Source organism: Archocentrus centrarchus, chromosome 6, assembly GCF_007364275.1.
Source record: "Archocentrus centrarchus isolate MPI-CPG fArcCen1 chromosome 6, fArcCen1, whole genome shotgun sequence".
NCBI lineage: Eukaryota > Metazoa > Chordata > Actinopteri > Cichliformes > Cichlidae > Archocentrus > Archocentrus centrarchus.
The window spans coordinates 35,657,466-35,679,459 of NC_044351.1; the positions used below are offsets into that span (position 1 = coordinate 35,657,466).

Genomic DNA, 21,994 nt, shown 5'->3' on the forward strand with positions numbered 1-21,994 from the left:
ACCTGCTGGGAGACTGCACCCATACAGGATTTTCATTACAGACGATGTCCATGGCAAATATTGGTTCTGGGCAAGAAGTCTCATTTCCTTGGAAGAGTAAACCTCAGCCCCTGCCTCTGTCCATCCCTCCGCCTCTCTGTCTGCACGGCTCAAAGCTGACAAATAGTGTTAGTGATGTTTTCTGCTCGCACATGACACACTAACAAGATGAACTGCAACATTAAGGGGAGAATATGAAGCTGGAGCCAAAGGACACGATAAATGCATTTCTGAATAGACAGAGGGAGAGCAGAATGGAGACAAACACAGCGGACTTCAATTTTCTGATAACTGGCCGAGGTTACCATAGATACTCCTTCCTGCACAAGAGCCAGCACTGATTGCCTCCCTCTACCCTTTCCTCTCTCTCCCTCTCTCTTCTCCTCTTTCACTCCTCCTTTCTTTTTCCGTCTCTTATTCCCAATCCTCTCCTTTTTTGCTTATTCTGTCTCTTTCTGTTGTGCTTTTCATCATGAAGGAGGGCTGGAGGAGGCTACGGCTCCTCGGCTCCTCTCCGCTCTGCTGTGTTGCCATAGAAACAAGAGGATGGAGATGTATGTTATGTTTTTGTTTCCAGGGAGAAGCAGACAGAGAGCAGTCATGGAAGAAGAACGGAGGAAATAAGACACGAAGCATCAGAAACAAATCGTGACGCATAAACTACATTTTACAGTAAAATGTTCAGATCTGTGCCGATCAGGCATCATAGGCACATTTTCCATTTAAAACCATCAAAATGACAAGTCACAGTTTACACCAATGAACTTGCTTTTGCCTTTTTTACTGCCATCAGCCAGTCAGCAAATAAGATAATATCACCAGAGGCAGTGCCGATGTTAATCTGTCATCTCCCATCACTTTTCTCCTGGCATCCTGAGCCTGCATGGTTCCATTTATTCTCTTTTAAGAGGAATCCTGATCACCAAGACTTATTGTAGTATTAGAAGAAAGAACAACCATGGAAACCACACAGGTGTGTGAGGCAAGGATGACAGGAAGGGCGTGTTTGTGGTGTTGCTTCAAACTACACATAAGTCATCTTCATTTAAATGCTGCATGTCTTAGTTTTTATAACATTTGGAGGAAAAAAAAAGCGTTCAGGCTTATGTTTATGTCACCAGGAAGTCTAGCTGTTGATATTCAGTGTGAACTTGAGCGCAACATAACCAAGCTTCCAATGGGCACATTAAACTCGCAGCATTGTTGGTGTTGTGTGCAGACGGTGCTGCCATCACAGCTCCGTACCATTCATACTGCTGTAATATTCTCCTGTCGCCCCTTAGACAAAACCTTTCCATTAGTGCTGGTATAGGAGGAGGAGAAGGAGGAAGACAGGTTATTTTCTTCCAGAGTTTTTTCCAGAAAGTCTCATTTTTGCTGCATCTGCCCCGGATCTTCTGCACCGATGGATCATTAAACTACCAGCACGATCGTCCGCATCGTGTCTCCAACCCAGTGGCTTCAGCCACGGCACGAAATGACGCCAAAGCGTGGCGTGTGACAGCGGATGTGATGTCACTGTTGGGGTGAGAACGGCGGGTATAATGGGCCATAAACAGGTCAGCATGTGGATCAATCGGTTTAGGGTAAAACTAATTTTTCAGCATCCATGTCCATCACAGTCCACAGAGCACTGGCAGCCTTCAGGGGTCAAAATATTTAGTAAATGATCAGGATCTTTAAAACTATTATTTTGTGCTTTTAACAGTGCAGTCTAGTAGCAGGGAGCATTTACAGCACATTAAGGCCCACAGTTTGAAATAGCCAGGACTCTTTTTAAAGGCAGAGTGATGATTTTTTTTCTTTATTATCTTACAGGGATAATAACAATAAAAAGCAAATAAAAAAATCCCTGGTATCAGTCACGTACGCAACACCTTGGATATGAAATGATGGTTCCCCCCTCACCTCATTCGTCTTTTTCCCACAGAGTTATATTCTCCTGGCAGCGGCTGCATTCATGCACAGAAACACCAGGTAAGGAGGTGCTTTGCTTTCTTAAATGTTTCTCCTCGTCCCCAGCTCAAGAAAAGGCTCGAGTTAGCAGGGATACTTTGGCTTTTCAAAGGGATGTGACAGTTTACACAGGCACAGGTTTGAGGCGTTCCTCCTCCTTTACCTTTCAGGTGTGGTGTGACTGCGGGGACAGAAGTGTCAGCATTTGTCAGCGCTGAGTCACTCACCTACAGCCCTATCAGCTCACTCACACAATGAGTGGAGTTTGCAAAGCAGGGCAGAACTTTTTCTAAAGTTTTGATGAGTTTGATGCGTCTTTGATGAGTCAAAGCAGGAAATGCATCAGCAGCCATAGAGAAACCGGAGGAGGCGGCACAGGAAGTCATGAGCGACTCAGACAGCTGACTGAGTGGAGTCACCTGGCAGGATTGTCAGTGAACAGTTCAGGCTGCCATTTTATTGGTCAACTCACTACAGGACAACCACACCTCCAACAGGTGCAGCAATGCTATAAAAATTACTCTGAGTGATGAGTCGCCTGTTAATTAAGCTGGATATTCATCTGTAACTAGAGCGTCTCCACAGTATTATTCATTTAGAAACATTTTAACTTTTATGCCATTCTTCAAGGAAAAATGACAAACATTTTCTAGATAAAATCCTCACATGTAGATATAAATTTGATAGACTAAAATTATTTTCCCATCTATTTACTTCCTATTTGACTACTTTTACTTCCTCTTTCCTTCTCTCCCTTTTCTTCTTTCTTTCCCTGCTTTGATTTTTTCCTTTCTCTTTCCTAATTCCTTTTCATCACCCATCCTCTCATCTTTTCCTTTGACACATTTCCTATCCATGCCCCGTCAACTCACTATTCCCTGCTTCTCTTCTATCTTGTTTCCTAACACTGCATTATTGCTCTTGTCCTGCTCATCTCAACCTTTATTTATACATTCCCCTTGCTTCCGTCAAAGTTCCCTCTTCCTTATTTCTTTGTCTTCTTTCACTTCATATCTCACTTTTCAATTCAATTCAATTTTATTTATATAGCACCAAATCACAACAAACAGTCACCTCAAGATGCTTTATATTGTAAAGTAAAGACCCTCCAATAATACAGAGAAAACCCAACAGTCCAAACGACCCCCTATGAGCAGCACTTGGTGGGAAGGAAAAACTCCCTTTAACAGGAAGAAACCTGCATCAGAACCAGGCTCAGGGAGGGGGGGTCATCTGCTGAGGGGGGAGAGACAGAGATTAATAACAATTAATGATTAAATGCAGAGTGGAGTATAAACAAAGTAAAAGAGGTGAATGAAAAAACAAAAAGAAACAGTGCATTATGGGAACCCCCCAGCAGCCTAGGCCTATAGCAGCATAACTAAGGGAGGGTTCAGGGTCACCTGATCCAGCCCTAACTATAAGCTTGATCACAAAGGAAAGTTTTAAGCCTAATCTTAAAAATAGAGAGGGTGTCTGTCTCCTGAATCCAAGCTGGGAGCTGGTTCCACAGAAGAGGGGCCTGAAAGCTGAAGGCTCTGCCTCCCATTCTACTCTGAAGTATCCTAGGAACCACAAGTAAGCCAGCAGTCTGAGAGCGAAGTGCTCTGTTGAGGTGATATGGTACTATGAGGTCTTTGAGATAAGATGGGGCCTGATTATTCAAGACCTTGTATGTGAGGAGAAACATTGCTTCTCCCTTTCCGTGATGGCTCCTACTTTTCTTTCGTCCTCTTTTTTCCTCTTCCCTCGCTGAATCCTTTTGTCTCCTTTCCTTTAACCTCTGAACCAACTTCTCTCTTTTCCTACTTTCCTTCACCATCCTTCTCTGCTCCTTCTTTCCTTCCTCCCTCTCATTTTTCCTGTTATTCCTCAGGTTTTTCTGAACTTTATGCTAATCTGTTATTCATATACTTTCTAGTCACTCCTTCCTTCCTCTGCTGTCTTGTTTCCTCCCTCTCTTTCTTTGCACTGTGCTCTCTCCTCTTGTTTCCTCTGCTTTCTTTAGTCACTCCTTCCTTCCTTTTGCCATCTTACTTTTTCATTTCACTTTGTTTGACCTCTTTTCTCCTCCCTTCTCCACCTCTTATTGGGACTCTTTTACCCTCTCCTCCCTCCTACCTTCCTCTTTCTGCTTCGTGTTTCTGTTGTTCCACTTAATTCACATCAGCAAGTGTACTGACAACAGTAACTGAGAACACAGAGATGAGGACAAATAGAGGATGTAACACAGCAGGATGTCAGCATATCTAGAAACACTGAGGAAGCTGAGCGAAGTCTGTTTCATGAAACTTTCTTGGCGTCTTGCAGTATTTGTTGCACCACAGTGACAACCACGGCCCTCCTGCTGGAGGCAGATAGCGAGAGGAAGAGCGGGCATTGGAGGGCTGCACATTTCTTCTTGTTCCTGTCATCATGCAAACATCATGCGAACAGATGGACATGTGACCCAGATGTGGAGGGCAGTAACTGCTGGTCGCGCTGCACGCCAACATAAACATGTCACATGTTCTGTTTGGGGCTTAGTCACACAGCAGTACTAAACTAAAAGCATTAAAGAGTCACTTCCCTGAATGATAAGCTGCTCCACTTCTGCATTTGCTAAGGAACAAGCAGAGTGCAGCACGTAAACACACTGCTGACCCGCAGCACGCCGTCACAGCTTTGGCGTGTCACAGTTTAACGTGGTTTCACCAAACTTTAAAGAGTCGAGTGTTTCAGTGTCACTAAAACAGGAAATGTAGAACACTCCATAATGGAAAACGGAGGAGGATAGTGGATGTGGGAAGCATGAAAAACTATGACATCACTGGGCCCTGAAGGCCTTAATATTTACATCTGTAATAAGATTCACACTGCACTTGGTTATTGTAGCTCAGTGTGGAGGCGGAGCTTCACGTGCAGAGAGGAGGAGCGCTTCATTCACATTTCACAGGTACGAGGGATTTAAGATAAGATTAAGATTAAGATAGTGTTTATTTGTCACATGCACAGTTATACACAGTACAATGCACAGTGAAATGTATTTTGTACCTGCAACCATATATACACACACATATAAATAAGAAGAAGAATAAAAATAAAAAAAAGTAATTCACACTATACACTATACTCTATATACTATACACTATACACACTTTTATAAGTTATAATATTTACATTGTGCAATAATGGTCCAGTTAGGGCTCAGAGTTGAGCAGACGGATGGCTTGTGGGTAAAAACTCTTCTTCAACCTTTCAGTCTTAGTCCTCAGGCAGCGGTAACGCCGGCCTGATGGGAGCAGGGAGAAGAGAGAGTGTCCGGGGTGGCTGGGCTGTTTTAGGATCTTCATGGCCCTCAGCCTGCACTGCTTGGTGTAAATGTCCTGCAGGTTGGGGAGGGTGGTTCTGATGGTCCGTTCAGCTGAACGAACCACCCTTTTTAGGGCCATGAAGTCCTGCTTGGTGCAGTTTCCCATCCAGGTGGTGATGCTCCCACGCATGATGCTCTCGATGGTGCAGGTGTAAAAGTTCCTGAGCACCTTGAGTGGGAGCTTGAAGTCTCTCAGCCGCCTGAGGAGGTAGAGACGCTGTCTGGCCTTCTTCACAGTGATGTTTATGTGATGAGTCCAGGACAGGTCCTGTGAGATGGTCACTCCCAGGTATTTGAAAGTGTCCACTCTTTCCACCTCAGCACCACTGATGACAAGTGGATGGTAGTCCCTCTGCTGCTTCCTGCTGAAGTCCACGATCAGTTCCTTTGTTTTGCTGACGTTGAGCAGGAGGTGGTTCTCCTGGCACCAGTTCTCCAGGCGGGAGACCTCTCTCCTGTCGGTTGTCTCCTCATTGTGAGAGATTAGTCCCACAACAGCAGTGTCGTCAGCAAACTTGATGATGACGTTGGACTCTGACGTGGCCTCGCAGTCATGGGTGTACAGTGAGTACAGCAGAGGGCTGAGCACACAGCCTTGGGGGGATCCAGTGTTGAGGGTGAGGGAGGATGAGGTGAGGTGACCCACTCGTACCACCTGTGGTCTGCTGGTCAGGAAGCTGTGAACCCACCTGCACAGGGATGGGCCCAGGCCCAGGTCCAGCAGCTTAGAGACCAGCCTGGAGGGAACTATGGTGTTGAATGCTGAGCTGTAATCTACAAACAGCACTCTCACATAGTTCCCCTTACCAGTGTCTATGTGTGAAAGGGTCTTGTGGAGGAGGAAGGATATGGCGTCATCTGTGGATCTGTCTGGCCGGTATGCAAACTGTAGTGGGTCGAGGGTGGTGGGCAGTGAGGAGGTGATGAATGTCTTGATGAGTCTCTCAAAACACTTCATCACCACAGAGGTGAGCGCTATGGGCCTGAAGTCATTGGGGCTGCTGGGGTGTGGTTTCTTTGGGACAGGGACTATGATGGACTTTTTAAAGCAGGTGGGAATCACACACAGTTTCAGTGAGAGGTTGAATATCAGTGTAAACACAGGTGCCAGCTGGTCAGCGCAGGTCTTAAGGACACGTCCACTAATACCGTCTGGTCCAGCCGCTTTCCTGGTGTTTACACGTCTAAACGCCCTCCTCACGTCGCGCTCCATCACAGTGAGTGTCTCCGCCCCTCCGGCCGGGAGCGCAGCAGGCTGTCGGCTTCCCGACTCAAAGCGCGCAAAGAAGATTTAAGCACCGTTACTTACTGAACATAAGTAAATTGACTGGAGCCCTTTATACAGCATGCTTCACTCACACTACACCTAAGTGCTTTCTAACCCTCACACTCAACGGACACATTGGCAGACTGAAGCAGCTGGGGCTCGAACCACCAACCTTCCAATTAGGAGATGGTGGAGAATAAAACATCCTTGTTCCATTTTTTAAATAAAAAAACAGCAAACTTACCAAAAACCAAAATGCCTTCAGTGATTTTGATGTTTACGGGCTGAGATTAAAACGGGATCTTCAGGTTTGTAGAATACGACCTGCTAAAGAGTTCAGACAACAACCAATCAGATACAATAAGAACAGATCCTGGACTTCTCTTCCTTTGCTAACAGTATGAGGATGAGGTCAACACACCAGGGATGTGATTAAAAGCAGCAGCAGCTCGACTCCCGGGTCCCAACACAACGTTAACCCAAAGCAAACTGTAAATCCGACTCAAGGAGTGCACACACACACACACACACACACACACACACACACACACACACACACACACACACACACACACACACACACACACACACACACCTGCGACTGTGGAAAACAGGCCTGTAAACTACACCGCTGTGAGCTGCTGTCAGTCAGTGTTGTTGGTCACACGAGCACAAACACACAATCAGAGAGTGAATCAGAAAGGGGAACGTGGCCAAATCTGCTTCTGCTGTTCAGGTGTTTAATAAAAATACTGGAGCAATACACAAATGTACAGATATGGTCACAACAACATGGTTCACTGGGACGTTCTGCAGCAAGTAACACACAAGACCTGCTGAGCAGCACACACAACAACAAACTTTCTATCACAACACTAACAGTTACACTTCACACTTATGGAAATGAACGGGACCCAGAGAACCACTTATTTATTTCACTGCGGTTTTCCTGATTTATGATGAATGTTGGTGCGAAAGCTCAAAAACTGCAACTCAGAGATACAAATGAGTGTGTTCCTGGTTGTGTTGTGGATGTGAAGGTGAAGGTGAATGTGCAGTAGGTTACACGGCCTATGAACAAAGCCAGCACGTGCAGGTTAAATGCAGAGGGCTGATTGTCTTTGGCTCTGCCTCCGTGGAGAAAGAAGTGATGGCACGAATCTAACACAGCGGCAGCAAAAGTAATGACACCCCAAAAATACCACTGATAATAAATGACTTTCACAGCTCAGGCTTTACACTTTAAAGCTTCTTCATGACACCTACAGATGCGCGCGCGCACACACACACACACACACACACACACACACACACACACACACTTTCTACTGAAATTCACTTCAGGTGTTGCTCACATCTTTGTTTTAGATTCTGATCCAGAATCAGATTGTGGCGTTCAGGGGAAGCTGGTAGAAGTGAGGCCTCGGTTTTACTGCTTGTTGTGGTCTGATGATGAACAAGCTCCAGACGTCTCAAGGACGCGAGCTGGATGACACATCAGGGCGGCAAAAACTGAAGGACTTAAACCTGCAGGGTTATTGGAAGATACGCTGCCTGACCAAAAAAAAAAGTCGCCACCTGGATTTAACTAAGCAAACAGGTACGAGCCTCCAATGGGATAATTACTGCATGGGCGATTATCTTTCAGCTGGCAGCAAGTTATTTAACCCCAACTGGTGCAATGAGTTGCTTCTCATTTCTGAAACATGTCCAAAGACACATCGCGTGGTCGTGGAAGAGATGTCAGTCTGTTTGAGAAGGGTCAAATCATCAGCTGCATCAAGCAGAGAAAACATCTGAGGAGATGCAGAAACTACTAAAACTGGGTTAAGAACTGTCCAACGCATTACTAAAAACCAGGAGGATAGTGGGGACCCATCGTCTTCCAGCAAGAAATGTGGCCGGAAAAAGATCCTGAATGATCGGCGATCACTTAAACGTTTGGTGAAATCAAATCGAAGAAAAACAGCAGCAACACTCAGAGCTGTGTTTAATAGTGAAAGTAAGAGCATTTCCACACACACAATGAGAAGGTAACTCAGGGGATTGGGACTGAACAGCTGTGCAGCCTTAAGAAAAGCACTAATCAGTGAGGCTAACCAGAAAAAAAGGCTTCAATTTGCATAAAGAGGGAGCATAAAGATTGGACTCTGGAGCGATGGGAGAAGGTCATGTGGTCTGATGAGTCCAGATTTACCTGTTCCAGAGTGATGGGCGCATCAGGGTAAGAAGAGAGGCAGGTGAAGTGATGCTCCCATCATGCCGAGTGCCTCCTGTACAAGCCTGTGGGGGCAGTGCTGTGACCTGGGGTTGCTGCAGTTGGTCAGGTCTAGGTTCAGCAACATTATGTGCTCACAGAATGAGGTCAGCTGAATACCTGAATATACTGAATGACCAGGTTATTCCATCAATGGATTTTTTTCTTCCCTGATGGCACGGGCATATTCCAAGATGACAATGCCAGGATTCATCGGGTTTGAATTGTGAAAGAGTGATTCTGGGAGCATGAGACACCATTTTCACACATGGATTGGCCACCACAGAGTCCAGACCTCAACCCCACTGGGAATCGTTGGGATGTGTTGGAGAAGGCTTTGAATCTGCCATCATCACTGCAAGATCTTGGTGAAAAATTAATGCAACACTAGATGGAAATAAATCTTGTGACATTGCAGAAGCTTATCGAAACAATGCCACAGCGAATGCACGCTGTAATCAAAGCTAAAGGTGGTCCAACCAAATATTAGTGTGTGACCTTTTTTTGGGGGGCGACTTTTTTTTTTTTTTTGGCCAGGCAGGGTATGTTTATGGTGCAAATCAGGTTCCCATATATGGATCTTCACCCAGTCACTTCATATTTTAAAATGCGCCATTTTTAAACAGCGTTTATTCAATAACTGCAGTTTGATTTTCTGAATTCTCAGATTTCAGGATACTTTGGATTGGACATCAACATGTGGGGTATTTATATCAGTGCAGACTCATCAATAATTAGAAAAACCTTATTATTGACTCAGAAATATATAGGGCATGTAGCACTACCTGACCCCCCTTCAATAATCAAAGTTTAAATAAATGAATCGTCATATATGTCTAACATAGTTTGTCAGAAACGTTAAAAATGGCAGAAATCAGAAACTACTCGAACCATTTGCTGTTAGTACGGCGCCATCATGTTCTCTAGGTGACCCTCTGAACTGTGACCAGGGTCTGGCACAGTTCACGTGGGCGTGGTCTAGTTTCTGCTCCGACAGGTCCGCCTGAGAGCCTCGTCCTCAGACACTGAGCAGGAGGCTCTGAATAAGCTTTACATCGTGAAGCAGCCAGGAAGCCGCGCCCTTTAAAGACGTGTACAAGGGACGACGGCTCGCCCGTGGAGCTGCACATCCACAGCAGAGGAAAGTCAATGAGGTCAAAAGGCAGCCAATGAGAGGGGAGGGTGGGCTGGTTTTAATTGTGTCACGTCTGATAGACGCATTCCCACATGACACTGTAGCCTTCATGTTGTTTTCACCTACTTCCTGTTTACCAGCTCCTCATCCACATCTTCGGACCACTCATCACTTCTCTGATTGAGACAAACCGATTATTGAGGTCAGCTGACCTACCAATGCTCGTTTGGATGTGCTTGTCTTCCTGTTCTGGCGTCTGCAGCCAAACACAACCCCAAGAAGCAAAGTGGGCTTTTAACCACAGTCCCTGCTGACGAGGAAACACCACAATCTTAATTTTCCTCATTAGAAACACACACTTATTTTTACATGATTCTTTCCTTTGTGTTTAATCGAGTATGAAGACTCAGTCAGTGGCCATGTGAGAAAGATGAAGCTCAGCAGCAGTTTATTATTCAAAAGACTGGATAATTATTCCTGCCAATCCAAACTGAAGTGGAGACTCTGTAACCAGAACTGGACAAAATCTGCAATATTACAATATCATCATATGAGTATCACAAAGATGTCATCAAAAGTTCACCTTTAAACATCATTGTTAGTGCCACTGTCAGTAAATCGAGACCCCCCCCAACACTGATGAGATCATCTTCTGATTGGTCCATCAGCTGCTTATTGATCCAATTCTTTCATTGAGTCCTGATACATTTTCTATGTAAATGAAACACAGTTATGAAGCATCTAAACAGCACGCACATCAGTGCCTCCACACAATTTACTAATTTACTTTCATCTCAGTGTGAGAGTCTTTACTGCACACTGCTCACCTGACCTAATATGAATTGAAGACAGTGCTTATTTCCAATCTCATTGTACATCCTGTATAATGACAGTAAAGGCATTCTATTCTATTCTATTATATTCCTGTACAGTATATATTATTATCATTATTATTATTATTATTAATTTGTTTTTTATATATTGTTTTCAACTGTGAATTTATATACCTATGGCTGCTGTTACACCTGAATTTCCCCTTTGCGGGACAATAAAGGCTGTTTCTTCTTCTACTTTACAGTAAATGAAGTGCTGTGCTCGGTGAGTGAGAGCAGAGGGGAGGAGCCGATCAAAGATGCTGTTTTGATTTTGGGTGTTTCAGTCAAAACTACTGCAAACAAAGAACAGCTGATGATGTCACAGGGGTCAAAGGCCACCAAGCTGCTGTGACATCGGTCACAGAGGTACACGACGCTGCACTGAGAACCTCAGTGATGGCTGTGGTCACTAGCACGTTGAGTAGTTTGCATGGACTTGAAAGTGTGAGAAGTATGATGGAAATATGTTTTTAAAAAACGGAATTATTACAAAATGTTTTTTTCCCTGCAAAAAAACTTCGTATGAAATAATTTCCTCAGATGTTTGTGAGGAAAACTTGATTCAAATGTGTTTTTGGGACTGAAATTAAAGACTCAAACTACACAAAGCTATGATAAAATGAAAAACGCTGCCAACATCACATCAAAAATTCCTTTGTTCCTGTTTGTGATCATGTGACACAGCTGTGCATCAATCACAAAAATCATGCAAACAATGAGACAGTGGCTCTGAGTGAAAACCCGAAATGCAAAGAGGTGGGAGATGGAAACTTTGGCTGAGGTGGAAAACGACGTTTGGAGCGCTGAGCCACAGAGAGCGCTGTGTGCAGCTCCCACGGCCCCGGCTCGCTACGGCTTTCTTCAGCCCACAGCTTTCCTGAACGGCGTGACTGCAAACACTGCTGCAGGTTTTCCTTTAGCTCCTCACAGGTGCAACCTTTGGTTTCTCTGCTTTCCTTCACTTTCCTCACTGACACACATAAGGCAGAATAAGGGGAACAATCTATTTTAAATATCATACGTCAATCTGGCAGGCAGAGCCATCATTCCCGACTCTCTGCCTAATGTGTTCCAACACAGACTGGGAGGATCCATTTTTGAAGTACGGTGGCCTGTCAGGGAGGTCTGCTCAGACCTCATTTCTCTTCTCTTTATTTTGTATTAACAAAACAGCAAAAACATCCATCATCCTGCTTTTGGAAGCAATACGCCTGCATGGATGCATGCTTTTATCCTCTGCTTCTGTAAACTCGTCAGAGAAGTTTACTTCACATCCTCAGAGTAAAAAACTGGGGCTTTTAGCAACATCACCTCACAGCAAGAAGGGTCTAGATTGGAAACTGGAGGCCTTTCTGTGATGTTCCTTTGTTCCTCGACTGACCATAGCTGTGGATGTAAGGTCGGTGGCACGTGTGGTGCTGTATTAAAAGGACCGAGGGTTCATTTTAAAAGCAAAATCAATGTAAACATTTAGGATTTCATTTTGCAGGTCAGGACTCCAAGTGTCAAATCCTCCCCTGCAGAAGCAGCTCTGAGCTTTATTCCTCATTTAAAAAGGTTCCAAATTATACATTTGAGTTTCCTGCCTTTGTGCAGCTCATAATCAATCACACTGCTGTTTAGGCCTCTTTTAGAGATGGTGGAGATAGGTGCTAGGGGTTGATGAATGACGCATTATGCAACCACATCAGGAAGTCTTTTTTTTTCCTTTAAACTAGGGGAGTTCTGACAGCTGAGCTGAAACTGTCACTGATGTGACACTTTAACAGAAACTCTCCTATAAATAATCTGTTCAGTCATAAATGCTAAAAACGGAGTTTCAAACCGAGTCGCTGCTCCAGCCTCGGTTTGAGAGAAATACTGAAGACTTTTCTGAGTCAGCTGCTTTAGACCAAAAAGCTGGAACTCAGCAGAACTCTTTAAGGGTTTCACTTTCACCAATATTCACTGTCTTTTATTTTCATGGAGATTCATAAAGCAGGGCAGCACAGTGGTGTGGTGGTTAGCACTGCTGCCTCGCAGCAAGAAGGTCCTGGGTTCAAATCCACCAATTGGCCTTTCTAGTGTGGTGTTTATATGCTGTGGGTACCTCTGAAGCCGTGTGGTTGATTCTAAATTGACCGTAGGTGCGACCAGTGTAGTGTTATCCCTGCTGTCCAGGTGTACCCTCCCTCCATGGCTCCACCCCCAACTTGGATAAGTGGAATAAAGTGACTGATGGCTCTTGCTGTAAGCTTGCTCTGTGGCATGATTTCATTCACCAACACTTTCTTGCATTGCAGTTGTTGATGGAGATCAGTTTAGCCTTCACCTTTTTTAAAGCCACAGCTCTGAGCCGTGTCCTCTAACCTCCCTCAGGTGTGGAACGTTCTCACCTCCCACACAGGTGGACACCTCCAGGTCCTGGTGGGAGGTTTACATCCTGGGTTTGGTGTTACAGCTCGAAGTTCAGTCAAAATGGAAACGCCACATGACAATGACAATATGCAACATGTGCAAATACATATTTATTTTCCTGTTTGTACAAGTGTTATTTTGGCTGGTGTGGATCTTTGTTTAAGCCTGAATCTGCAGGGTCCCCACAGCAGATCATCTGCAAGCCTGAACCCACTTTAAAGGAACTTCCTGCAGTGTTTTTACATAAAACACAAAAAATGCTTAAAAACAGGTTTCCAACATTTTGCTTATCTTCCATCTTTTTGAGACTGCTGTCATTCTGCATCATTTTTTAGTCATCTGAAGCACGTATGTGGTTATTTTGCATCTTTTGTAGTCATTTGTGGCCTTGTGGCATGTTTAGTCATTTTGAGTCTATTTATGGTCAATTTGCATCTTTTGCAGTTATTTGGTCTCCTTTTAATTTCCCATCAAGCAAATGTTACTTTAAACCGTCTCTAATGTCCAACTAACGAGCCATTAAAGCAAACTGAAGTGCGTTTCTAATGTTTTGGTCTAAGCTGAGAGAGTAACGGAGCGGCATCCTCAGATAAGAACAATGGAACCAGTTCAGCTGTTCTAGTGCAGATCAGAGACAGATCAGCGATGCTGCTTCGTGCAAAATCATTTGACTATTTGGACAAACGTGACACAAACACGGGTTCAACCTCACCATCTAAAATGAGCCTAAAATGATCAGATTCCTTTCATCTCTCGCCTTTTGTGAGTGAGACGAAATACAGGAAGTGCTTTCCTGCACTTAGCAGCCTTCTTACGTAAATGTGATGTAGGTTATGCTTCAGAGCACGGCCGTGGCAGGAAGGTCTGTCGAAGGAACGAAGAATGAGTCACAACTCTCGCTCTTGCTGCCGAGCGAGAGACACAAAACACATTTAACAGATGAGCGAAAATCGAAGCAAAAGCAACATTTCTACATGAGAGGGCTTTTTAAAAATAACCAACGCTTTGATTCAGGTGAAACCCTCTTGGCAGCGAACCAATTGCACAAAGCTGTGTGTCGTGGGGACGCCGTGCAGACGTAGAGTCGACGTTCTTCGGCTCCACTTATCGCCGGGCACAAAAACCCCACATTCATGCTCCCAGCCTGAATGAACCCTGTTTCAGCCTCCACGGGCCAAAGGATGGGAGACGACTCGCAGGAACACCACTGCTGTGTACAAGGACCTCTGAATAAATCAGCCATTCAAACCAAACAGGCAGCATTAACACATTAGAAATAAAGGAGGCTGAGGGTCACTAACAGGCAGCTTATGATAAATGACACCACTTCGTGTTTGTGCCTTCCATCTATCCTCTTCAGGGTCGTGGGGGGGCTGGAGCCTATCCCAGCTGTCACAGGGCACACCTGTACAGGTCACCAGCCTGTCGCAGGGCTAACACAGAGAGACAGACAACCATTCACATTCACACCTGTGGGCAATTTAAAATCACTAGTTAACCTAACCCCACTAACTGCAGGTCTTTGGACTGTGGGAGGAAACCTACGCAGACACAGGGAGAACATGCAGACTCAGAGGCTCCGGGGCCAAGGTGAACTCGAACCCAGACCTTCTAGCTGTGAGGCAGCAGTGCTAACCACCACTCCACCGTGAACATAACCGCTGATGGCTTCAAAGCACTGAGGTGCACATCAGTCTCTGAGGCTTCAGCCCAACCATGTCACATTCAGATGGACTCACTAAGTTTCATTTTCAGACTGTCTACGTGACAGCTCCATGAAAATGGGCTCCGGGCTGGTTTGTAGAAAGATTCATGGTGATATTTTTATTTTTTTTAAATGTTGCTCTTTTAATTTATTTTTTTGTAACTGCTTTTGAAATAAAAGATTCCTGCTTGAAACAGCTTAAGTTACTCCCATGTTTTTCAGCGCACTTTCATCAAAGCCAGTTTCCTCCCTCATCCATGTTTCTGTGTGATACGGAGCAGCAGCGGCTTCACTGCGAGCTTCACTGCGAGCTCCTCCTGAAAGGCCGGGCTCCTCGCCCATCTCTGAGGGTGTCTGCTCAGCCTCAGAGATGGGTTTGAAGCTCCTATTACATCACCTCTTGGTCCAGAGCTCAGACATCCGTGAGGGTAGGAACACAGATCGGCCAGTAAAACATTTTTAAACACTAATTTTTCATTCACAGAGTGAAATACACATTCATAACTCCTTGTCACTGCTATCCTCTGTGACACACATAAATATTTGATTATATTTATGCTTTCTTTTTAAAAATGCCTCCTCCCCTGACTGAACACAGTCAAACCTCAAACAGCCTCTGGATGCAGTTTTGAAGCAGATTATTTTTTTCAGTTAAAAAATTGTCCACCGGTTTCATAATAATCCCATCCAGTTATAATTCAATCTAATTCAATTTAATGCAACTGCACTGCAACAAATTCTCTGTTTACCAAGTTTTTGGTGTTTCTCTGTGAAATGCACTCAGCATCACCATCACAAACTACCAAAAAAACCACGGCTGCAGAGGGTTTGGGCCCATTTAAACAAACATCGTTTAAAGTCCTCGATGAAGAATCAAACTATCTAAAGCACAGAAGCATTTTTATTCAAAGGGCTGTGCGGAGCTGTAGTTTTCAGCACTGTCCTGGCTCCTGAGTTTGATGATTCTAACTCACCTGTTTCTGTGAGCAAGCCTGGCAACACACCTGTGACCTGTCCATGCCGTACCCCGGCTGCACCAGTGGCTAAGAAAACAGATGGCTGCATACAGATCCTACTGGTCTCCATAAAAATATAAGATTATAAATCCCATGAAAACCAACCAAACAGGAAAAAATTAGCTTTTCCTTCAGAGCACCTCCTTAAAAAAAATCATTTAATAATAAGAACCAGAAACATGCGTGTGTGCTTAAATACTCTTGTTTCATCTGATTGGTGAGAATAGTTTTCACAGGGCAGTGAGTCAGCAGGAGACCTTTGGATCACCAAAATGTCTCAAAATCAAATCTGGTGCATCTGCAGTCGTTGACTTCAATCTGCTGGACTCAAAATAAAGGCAATAAAAACGTGTTCTGGGGAGCATTCGCCTCCACAGGAGTACGAAATGGGGCTGAATGTACTGGGCTTAATAGATCCAGCCTATAAGCTTGGGCTTCAGCATGAGTTCCAGTTCTGCTTGCAAATCAACTTCAACAATGAATAATATACATGGAAAATTGGAGCCTGTGAACTCAGCAATCCTTTGGCAGCATGTTTGTAAAGATTTCTGCAGAAATGTGGAGCCTGATCCCACTGCCACAGAGAACTTCCTGGCCAACTCCCTGAGCCGATGTTGACTGGACAAAGTTCGAAAAGCTGCCACTGCAACCACAATCAATAACCGCTGGCACCAAGCCACTGTTACACATCAGAGTAGTGCGATCAGAGCAAAGCCCAGGCTGCCATTGCACTACAGCAGCACTGAAACTTATTAGTGTGATCACTGATTCATTCGTTAGTTGTGAACAGCACAAGAGTCTCACACTGTCTGTGGAGCTGCCCTAAATCCCAAAGTAGGAATCCATCATGATTTCAGCATTAGCTGCCAAACAGTGTTAACACTTACAGTTACTCTGATGATGTATGGAAGATGGGTGGAGATGCTGAATGTTTGAGGGCCGAGCCAAAGATGAAAATGACCCATCACTGTGAGTTCCAACAGCAAAGCAGAGGTTTCCTCCAGGACACTCCACACGTACCCTCGGTGTGGCAGCTGTTTCTGCATCGACTGCAGCATCCTTCTGCTGCAGCCACTGAAAACAGCATGAAACTAAAACTACACGCAAACACTAGTATTGTAGGGTCTTTACCCACAATACAAAGCGCCTTGAGGCGACAGTTTGTTGTGATTTGGCGCTATATAAATAAAATTGAATTGAACTGAATAGTGAACAAAAAGTAAGGGAGCAGCTGCTGAACATAGCAGGACGTTTAGTAGCAAATGCTAATAAGGTCAGGTCCTCTCAGTTCTGGGCAGGAAAAACAGATAACAATTTTACTGCATTATCAAAACTGTCACTCATCGCCGTTTATGTCCAAAGGCTCGCACGAAGCTTCCTCATCAGCCTAAAACCAAAGCCCATAAAGGTGGTCTCCTGGCTGTCCGGTGTGATGGTGCGCTGAGCGGGTGGGTCAGAGGAGGACGGTGGCCACAAACGGCCGGCCGTGAAACTGAGAGCAGTTTGTGCCAACAACACAGGAACTACAGGCGCCAACAAGCACCATGAATCATGAATGAATCGTGCTAAGATGAAGAAATACGGGAGGTTTCTCACCATGGCAGCAACTAGGAATCATCTTCAGTTGGTTCATTTTCTGGTTTTATAGAAACAGCCTAAACTAGGACTGTTACAGCTTTATGTTTAAAACATTTAATGTTCAGTTTAGCTTCATTACATTTATCATTTCTTATTAATATGTCACTATTTTTATTTACATTTTATTTATTTCTGAATTACAATCGTTTAAAACACTAAACTTTCTTCTAAGGCTGCCAGCAGATGTTAAAGAAACATCCACTTCACATCCAAAACATCTACAATTAGAGCATCCTCATATATGGGCCGATATATGAGCCAATATATGGGCCGATATTAGCAATCTGTGGATCTGCCAGTATCTGCATTTATAACCGTTGGGAACACAGGGAAATCAGCTAATGAGTAATCCATGATTTTCTCTGACAATAAAAGGATTATTTTACTACAGTGTCATTTTATGTTAGTAAGGACTCAAATAACTGTGCATACATTTTTGGGAAGTCAGGTTATGTTTTGGGTCTGAAAGGAGAAAAAAGGACGAGATATCTGATATTTCAATCGTCATACATCAGTATCGGCTATTAAAAACTACACTTTTGTGTAATCCCAATTTGAACCACATGGTGTCGTTCGTTTAAGCAGGCACGCCATTTAAAACATATTCGTATTAACAGCCTGAAAACATCAAAGAAATGCAGGGAAAAGAAATCTGAAAATATCTGAACGCAGAACGCCGACCAATCAGGGACAATATTTCAGTTACATTTTGCAGAGGGTAGTTACAGAAGTAACTGAAGAATAATTCATAATACTTCATCCTGTAAGTGTTCATAACACATATCAGGACGTGTTTGGCTTAGATCAGCATGTTGCACCCATGAGATCAGTCTAAGGCAGGCTGAGCTGCGACATACAGAAACCTTCAAGATTACCTAATTGATATTTTCAGTGAATTCAGACAAATAAAAAGTCTTTTCTGAAATAAGAACAGCTGCCAAGATGTTCCTCACTGCAGCAAGCAGTTCAACAAACTCTGTGGGTGATAGGCAGACGTCCAAAGGGCCTTAAACAATGTGTGCTGATAAACCGGCTTAGAGGAAAATGTCACGGGAGATGATAAGAGAAGGTAGAAATTACAGGGCTGAATTATTCTGCTAACAATTACAGTCGATCCCCACGGACACGAGTCCTACTGCATGGAGTCGGACTCCTCCTGCACTTATAAAACAGGAGAAAGCTGCTGGAATTCCTCCTTTGTATCCACTGCTTCAAGAATCCATTTGGACGGCACTCAGGTCTGTTTCCATTGGCTGCATCAGCTGATTAACAGGACCTATAGGCCTTCGCATGTGACCACATGACCAAACAAAAGAGCAGAAGGTGGCATCTCATCACAGCATCCTCTTTCTCTTGGCTTCCCTCTGACAGGCAGGAAGCAGCGCCAGGCTTGTTTTGTCAGGTTGCTGGAGTAGACCTTCAGCTGGTTTCATGTTACACACCTAAAGCTGCCTCCCTCCCCCGCACAGATGGGTTTTATTCCCACACATTAACGGAAGAAGAGCTTTGCTGTTAATATTTAAAATCCAGACAGAACAAACCCTCCCAGAGTCAAACAATGACCTCAGACTATGAGGGGGAAAACGTCAGGGGCCTCAAATGAGCACCAGGCCAGCTGAGAGGTCGCGGGTGAGGTGATGGAGGCGTGGTGGAGAGGTGTTCCTGCTAGATTATGGGCAGGAGGGAAAGCAGTGACGGGCTGCCTTCTTCAACTGCGTCAACAACAGACTGTGCGTAATCTGGGTGCGCGTCGAGACAAGAAAAGACAAACACCAAAGCTACTTGTGGAATGTGAGACGCAGCATATTATAAGTGTGTGTGTGTGTGTGTGTGTGTGTAAGGTTACTGACTGTGGCCGAGGTCAGGCTGCTGTCTGCCAGCGTGAGGTGGTGCGGCTCCCATCTCCGCAGGAACTTGGAGGTGAGGATCTTGCTGAGGAAGGTGCGGGGGTGTTTGACCACGCACACCTGGATGTCCCCCTCGTGGAGCAGCTTGTATCGCATCCCGCTGCTGCTGCAGTGATGCAGGGATCTCTTGCACGGCCCCGCGCCCAGTTTGCTGTTATTATTCCCCTCCGACATCTCCCCCAGCAGAGGCTTGTTCTCCTCGCACTGATAAAACTGATTGTTGTGCGGCTCGCTGCCTTCAACGCCGCCGCTGGTGAAATCCATAGTTGAGTAATCCAGCAGTTTTGTTTGTTTGTTTGTTTGTTTGTTTTGTTGTCTCCAAATGAGGCTCTCAGGGAGGGGGGAGTGAGCGAGTCACCACAATACAAAAATCCGGCATGTATATAAAAAAATAAGGATTAAAAAAAAAAAAAAAAGGTCGTTCGGCTCGAGCTGGGGGGCCGGGAGGGGGTGGGGGTACCTACCTACCAACTGCTACAACACGACCTCGGTTACTGTAGACGCGGCCGAGACAGGCGCAGAAACGCCACCGATCAGGGTCTTAAGCCAGGATATCCAGATGTGGGGAGGTTTTCATGGCACACCGCAAATAATCCACCATTTTCCTCCGTGCACAATAACCCAGAAACTGTCTCCCCCTCCGCCACCACCACCAACGAGCTACTCAATATGTTAGGGCCATGGCCTTATCCATTCCGTCCGCCCGGGTCCAAACACAATAATCCACCGCGAGAAACGTTTGGGATTCAGGGAAAAAGGGAAGAAGTATCCAATGGCGGCGGATGCGGGCTCCTCCGTGGGATTTTGTGCTCATTACAAGCTCACTGGCACGGTTTCCTTTTATTCAGTCTTTTCCCCTATCTTGGTGTAAAGGAGCCAGCACTCTCCGGCAGCGCCTCACCGATTGGTCCTCGCTCGTTCACGTGACTCTGGACTGACGTCAATAGGGAGGTGAACGGATGAGCCGTGTGTCTTTTGCGCTTGAGTGTCTACCGAGGGCGCACGCTCAAGCTTCGCTCACCCTCCTCCTCCTCCCCGTCCCCGTGCGCGCAGAAAAATGGAGGGCGCAGCGACTTCCAGCGAATCCTCCGCTGCGAGGAAATGATGCATCGGCGCCGCTTTCCAGGGAAGGAAAAGACAGTCAGGGCATGTTAATGGTCGGAGCGGCTGCGACACATTCAGATTACATCCATCTGCCATTCGTAGAGGCATGGGTTAGTTAGTTAGTTAGATAGATAGTTAGTTAGTTCTCTGCGGCTCTCAGAGGCAACTTTGTAAATATAAATAACGATTAAAGTGAACGAATTTTAAGAAATTAAACACAATATATACACACTGAACCTATATATGTGTACACACACACACACACACACACACACACACATATATATATATATATATATAAAGTGGACGGAGCTCAAACTGAAGTGTCTGAGAGAATGAGAACGCTTAATCAGTAGGAATGTGCCAAACCACCACAAACCACAGCTCAGCCTCCTGACTGCTACCAAAACATGTTTACTGGAGTCCCACAGCAGCATCGTGTGCTGTGTGAACCTGCACTCGTCTGTGGAGAGAACAGGGTCCTGTGGCAGACCTCCGTGCTCTAAAGGACGCCTGGTTCTCATGCCATGCTTTGTGGAGTCTGATTATGACAGTTTGGTCAGAAACTTGCATCAGCAGCTCACTCGAGGTCATTTTGCAGGGCTGTGGCAGTGCTCCTCTTCTTCCTCCGCTCACAAAGGAGCAGATGCTGAAGTTGGTGCTGCTGCTGGGTTAATTGCCTTCTGTGCCCTGTCCTGCACTCCTCGTTTCCTGGTGTCTCCTCCACACTCTTGAAGCAAACCTTCTTGTATGGATATACCGTAGCAGGAGCTTTGCAGCCTGATTGGGCAGCAGGTACTGTCTCATGCTATGATGTGACAAGGACACTTGCATTAAAGCAAAAATAGAGACAAATGAGTGAGGAGTGATCAGAAGAGAGGTCTCTGGTCTGTAAGTCCCTGTTTGGGTGTGTGTGTCTTCTTGTGCACCTGTTGTCAGTCTAATTTGCACCAAAGCAGATGAAATGGACTCACCATGGTTTATGCTTCTTAACTGGACGCACTGATACCCTGAAGTTTAACTTTGTGTGGTACTGTGATAATCTTTTTGTTGAGTAGTCATGAACGCTGTAGTAAAAGTTAAACTGACCTCCTAACAACAGGATCCCATCCACAGTCAAAGGAATGTAATGAGCTGAGCAGCCCCCGGGGGACGCTGGTCTGATGCTCGTCCCCTCTGAAACCCAGCAGAGCAGCTTTGGATGCAGATGGGTCATTTTACATTACAAACATCTTTCAAAGATTATCTGTCATAGATGCCTCATCTAGTATGAAGCTGCAGTCAGGCCTTCCACTTAAACAACCACTGCTGACAGTGTCTGTGACTCATATACACAGGTGGGTCAT

The 21,994-nt window shown here is 45.0% G+C and overlaps 1 protein-coding gene across 1 annotated transcript in view; it reads right to left on the reverse strand.

The window, feature by feature from the left end:
• cmip (c-Maf inducing protein) overlaps positions 1-20,421 on the reverse strand; it is a 41,595-nt gene extending 21,174 nt beyond the window's left edge. Inside the window, 1 exon segment of the mRNA XM_030731303.1 lies at positions 19,488-20,421. Coding sequence (XP_030587163.1) covers positions 19,488-19,808 — 321 coding nt within the window. The 5' untranslated portion in view covers positions 19,809-20,421.
• Positions 20,422-21,994: the final 1,573 nt, after the last annotated feature.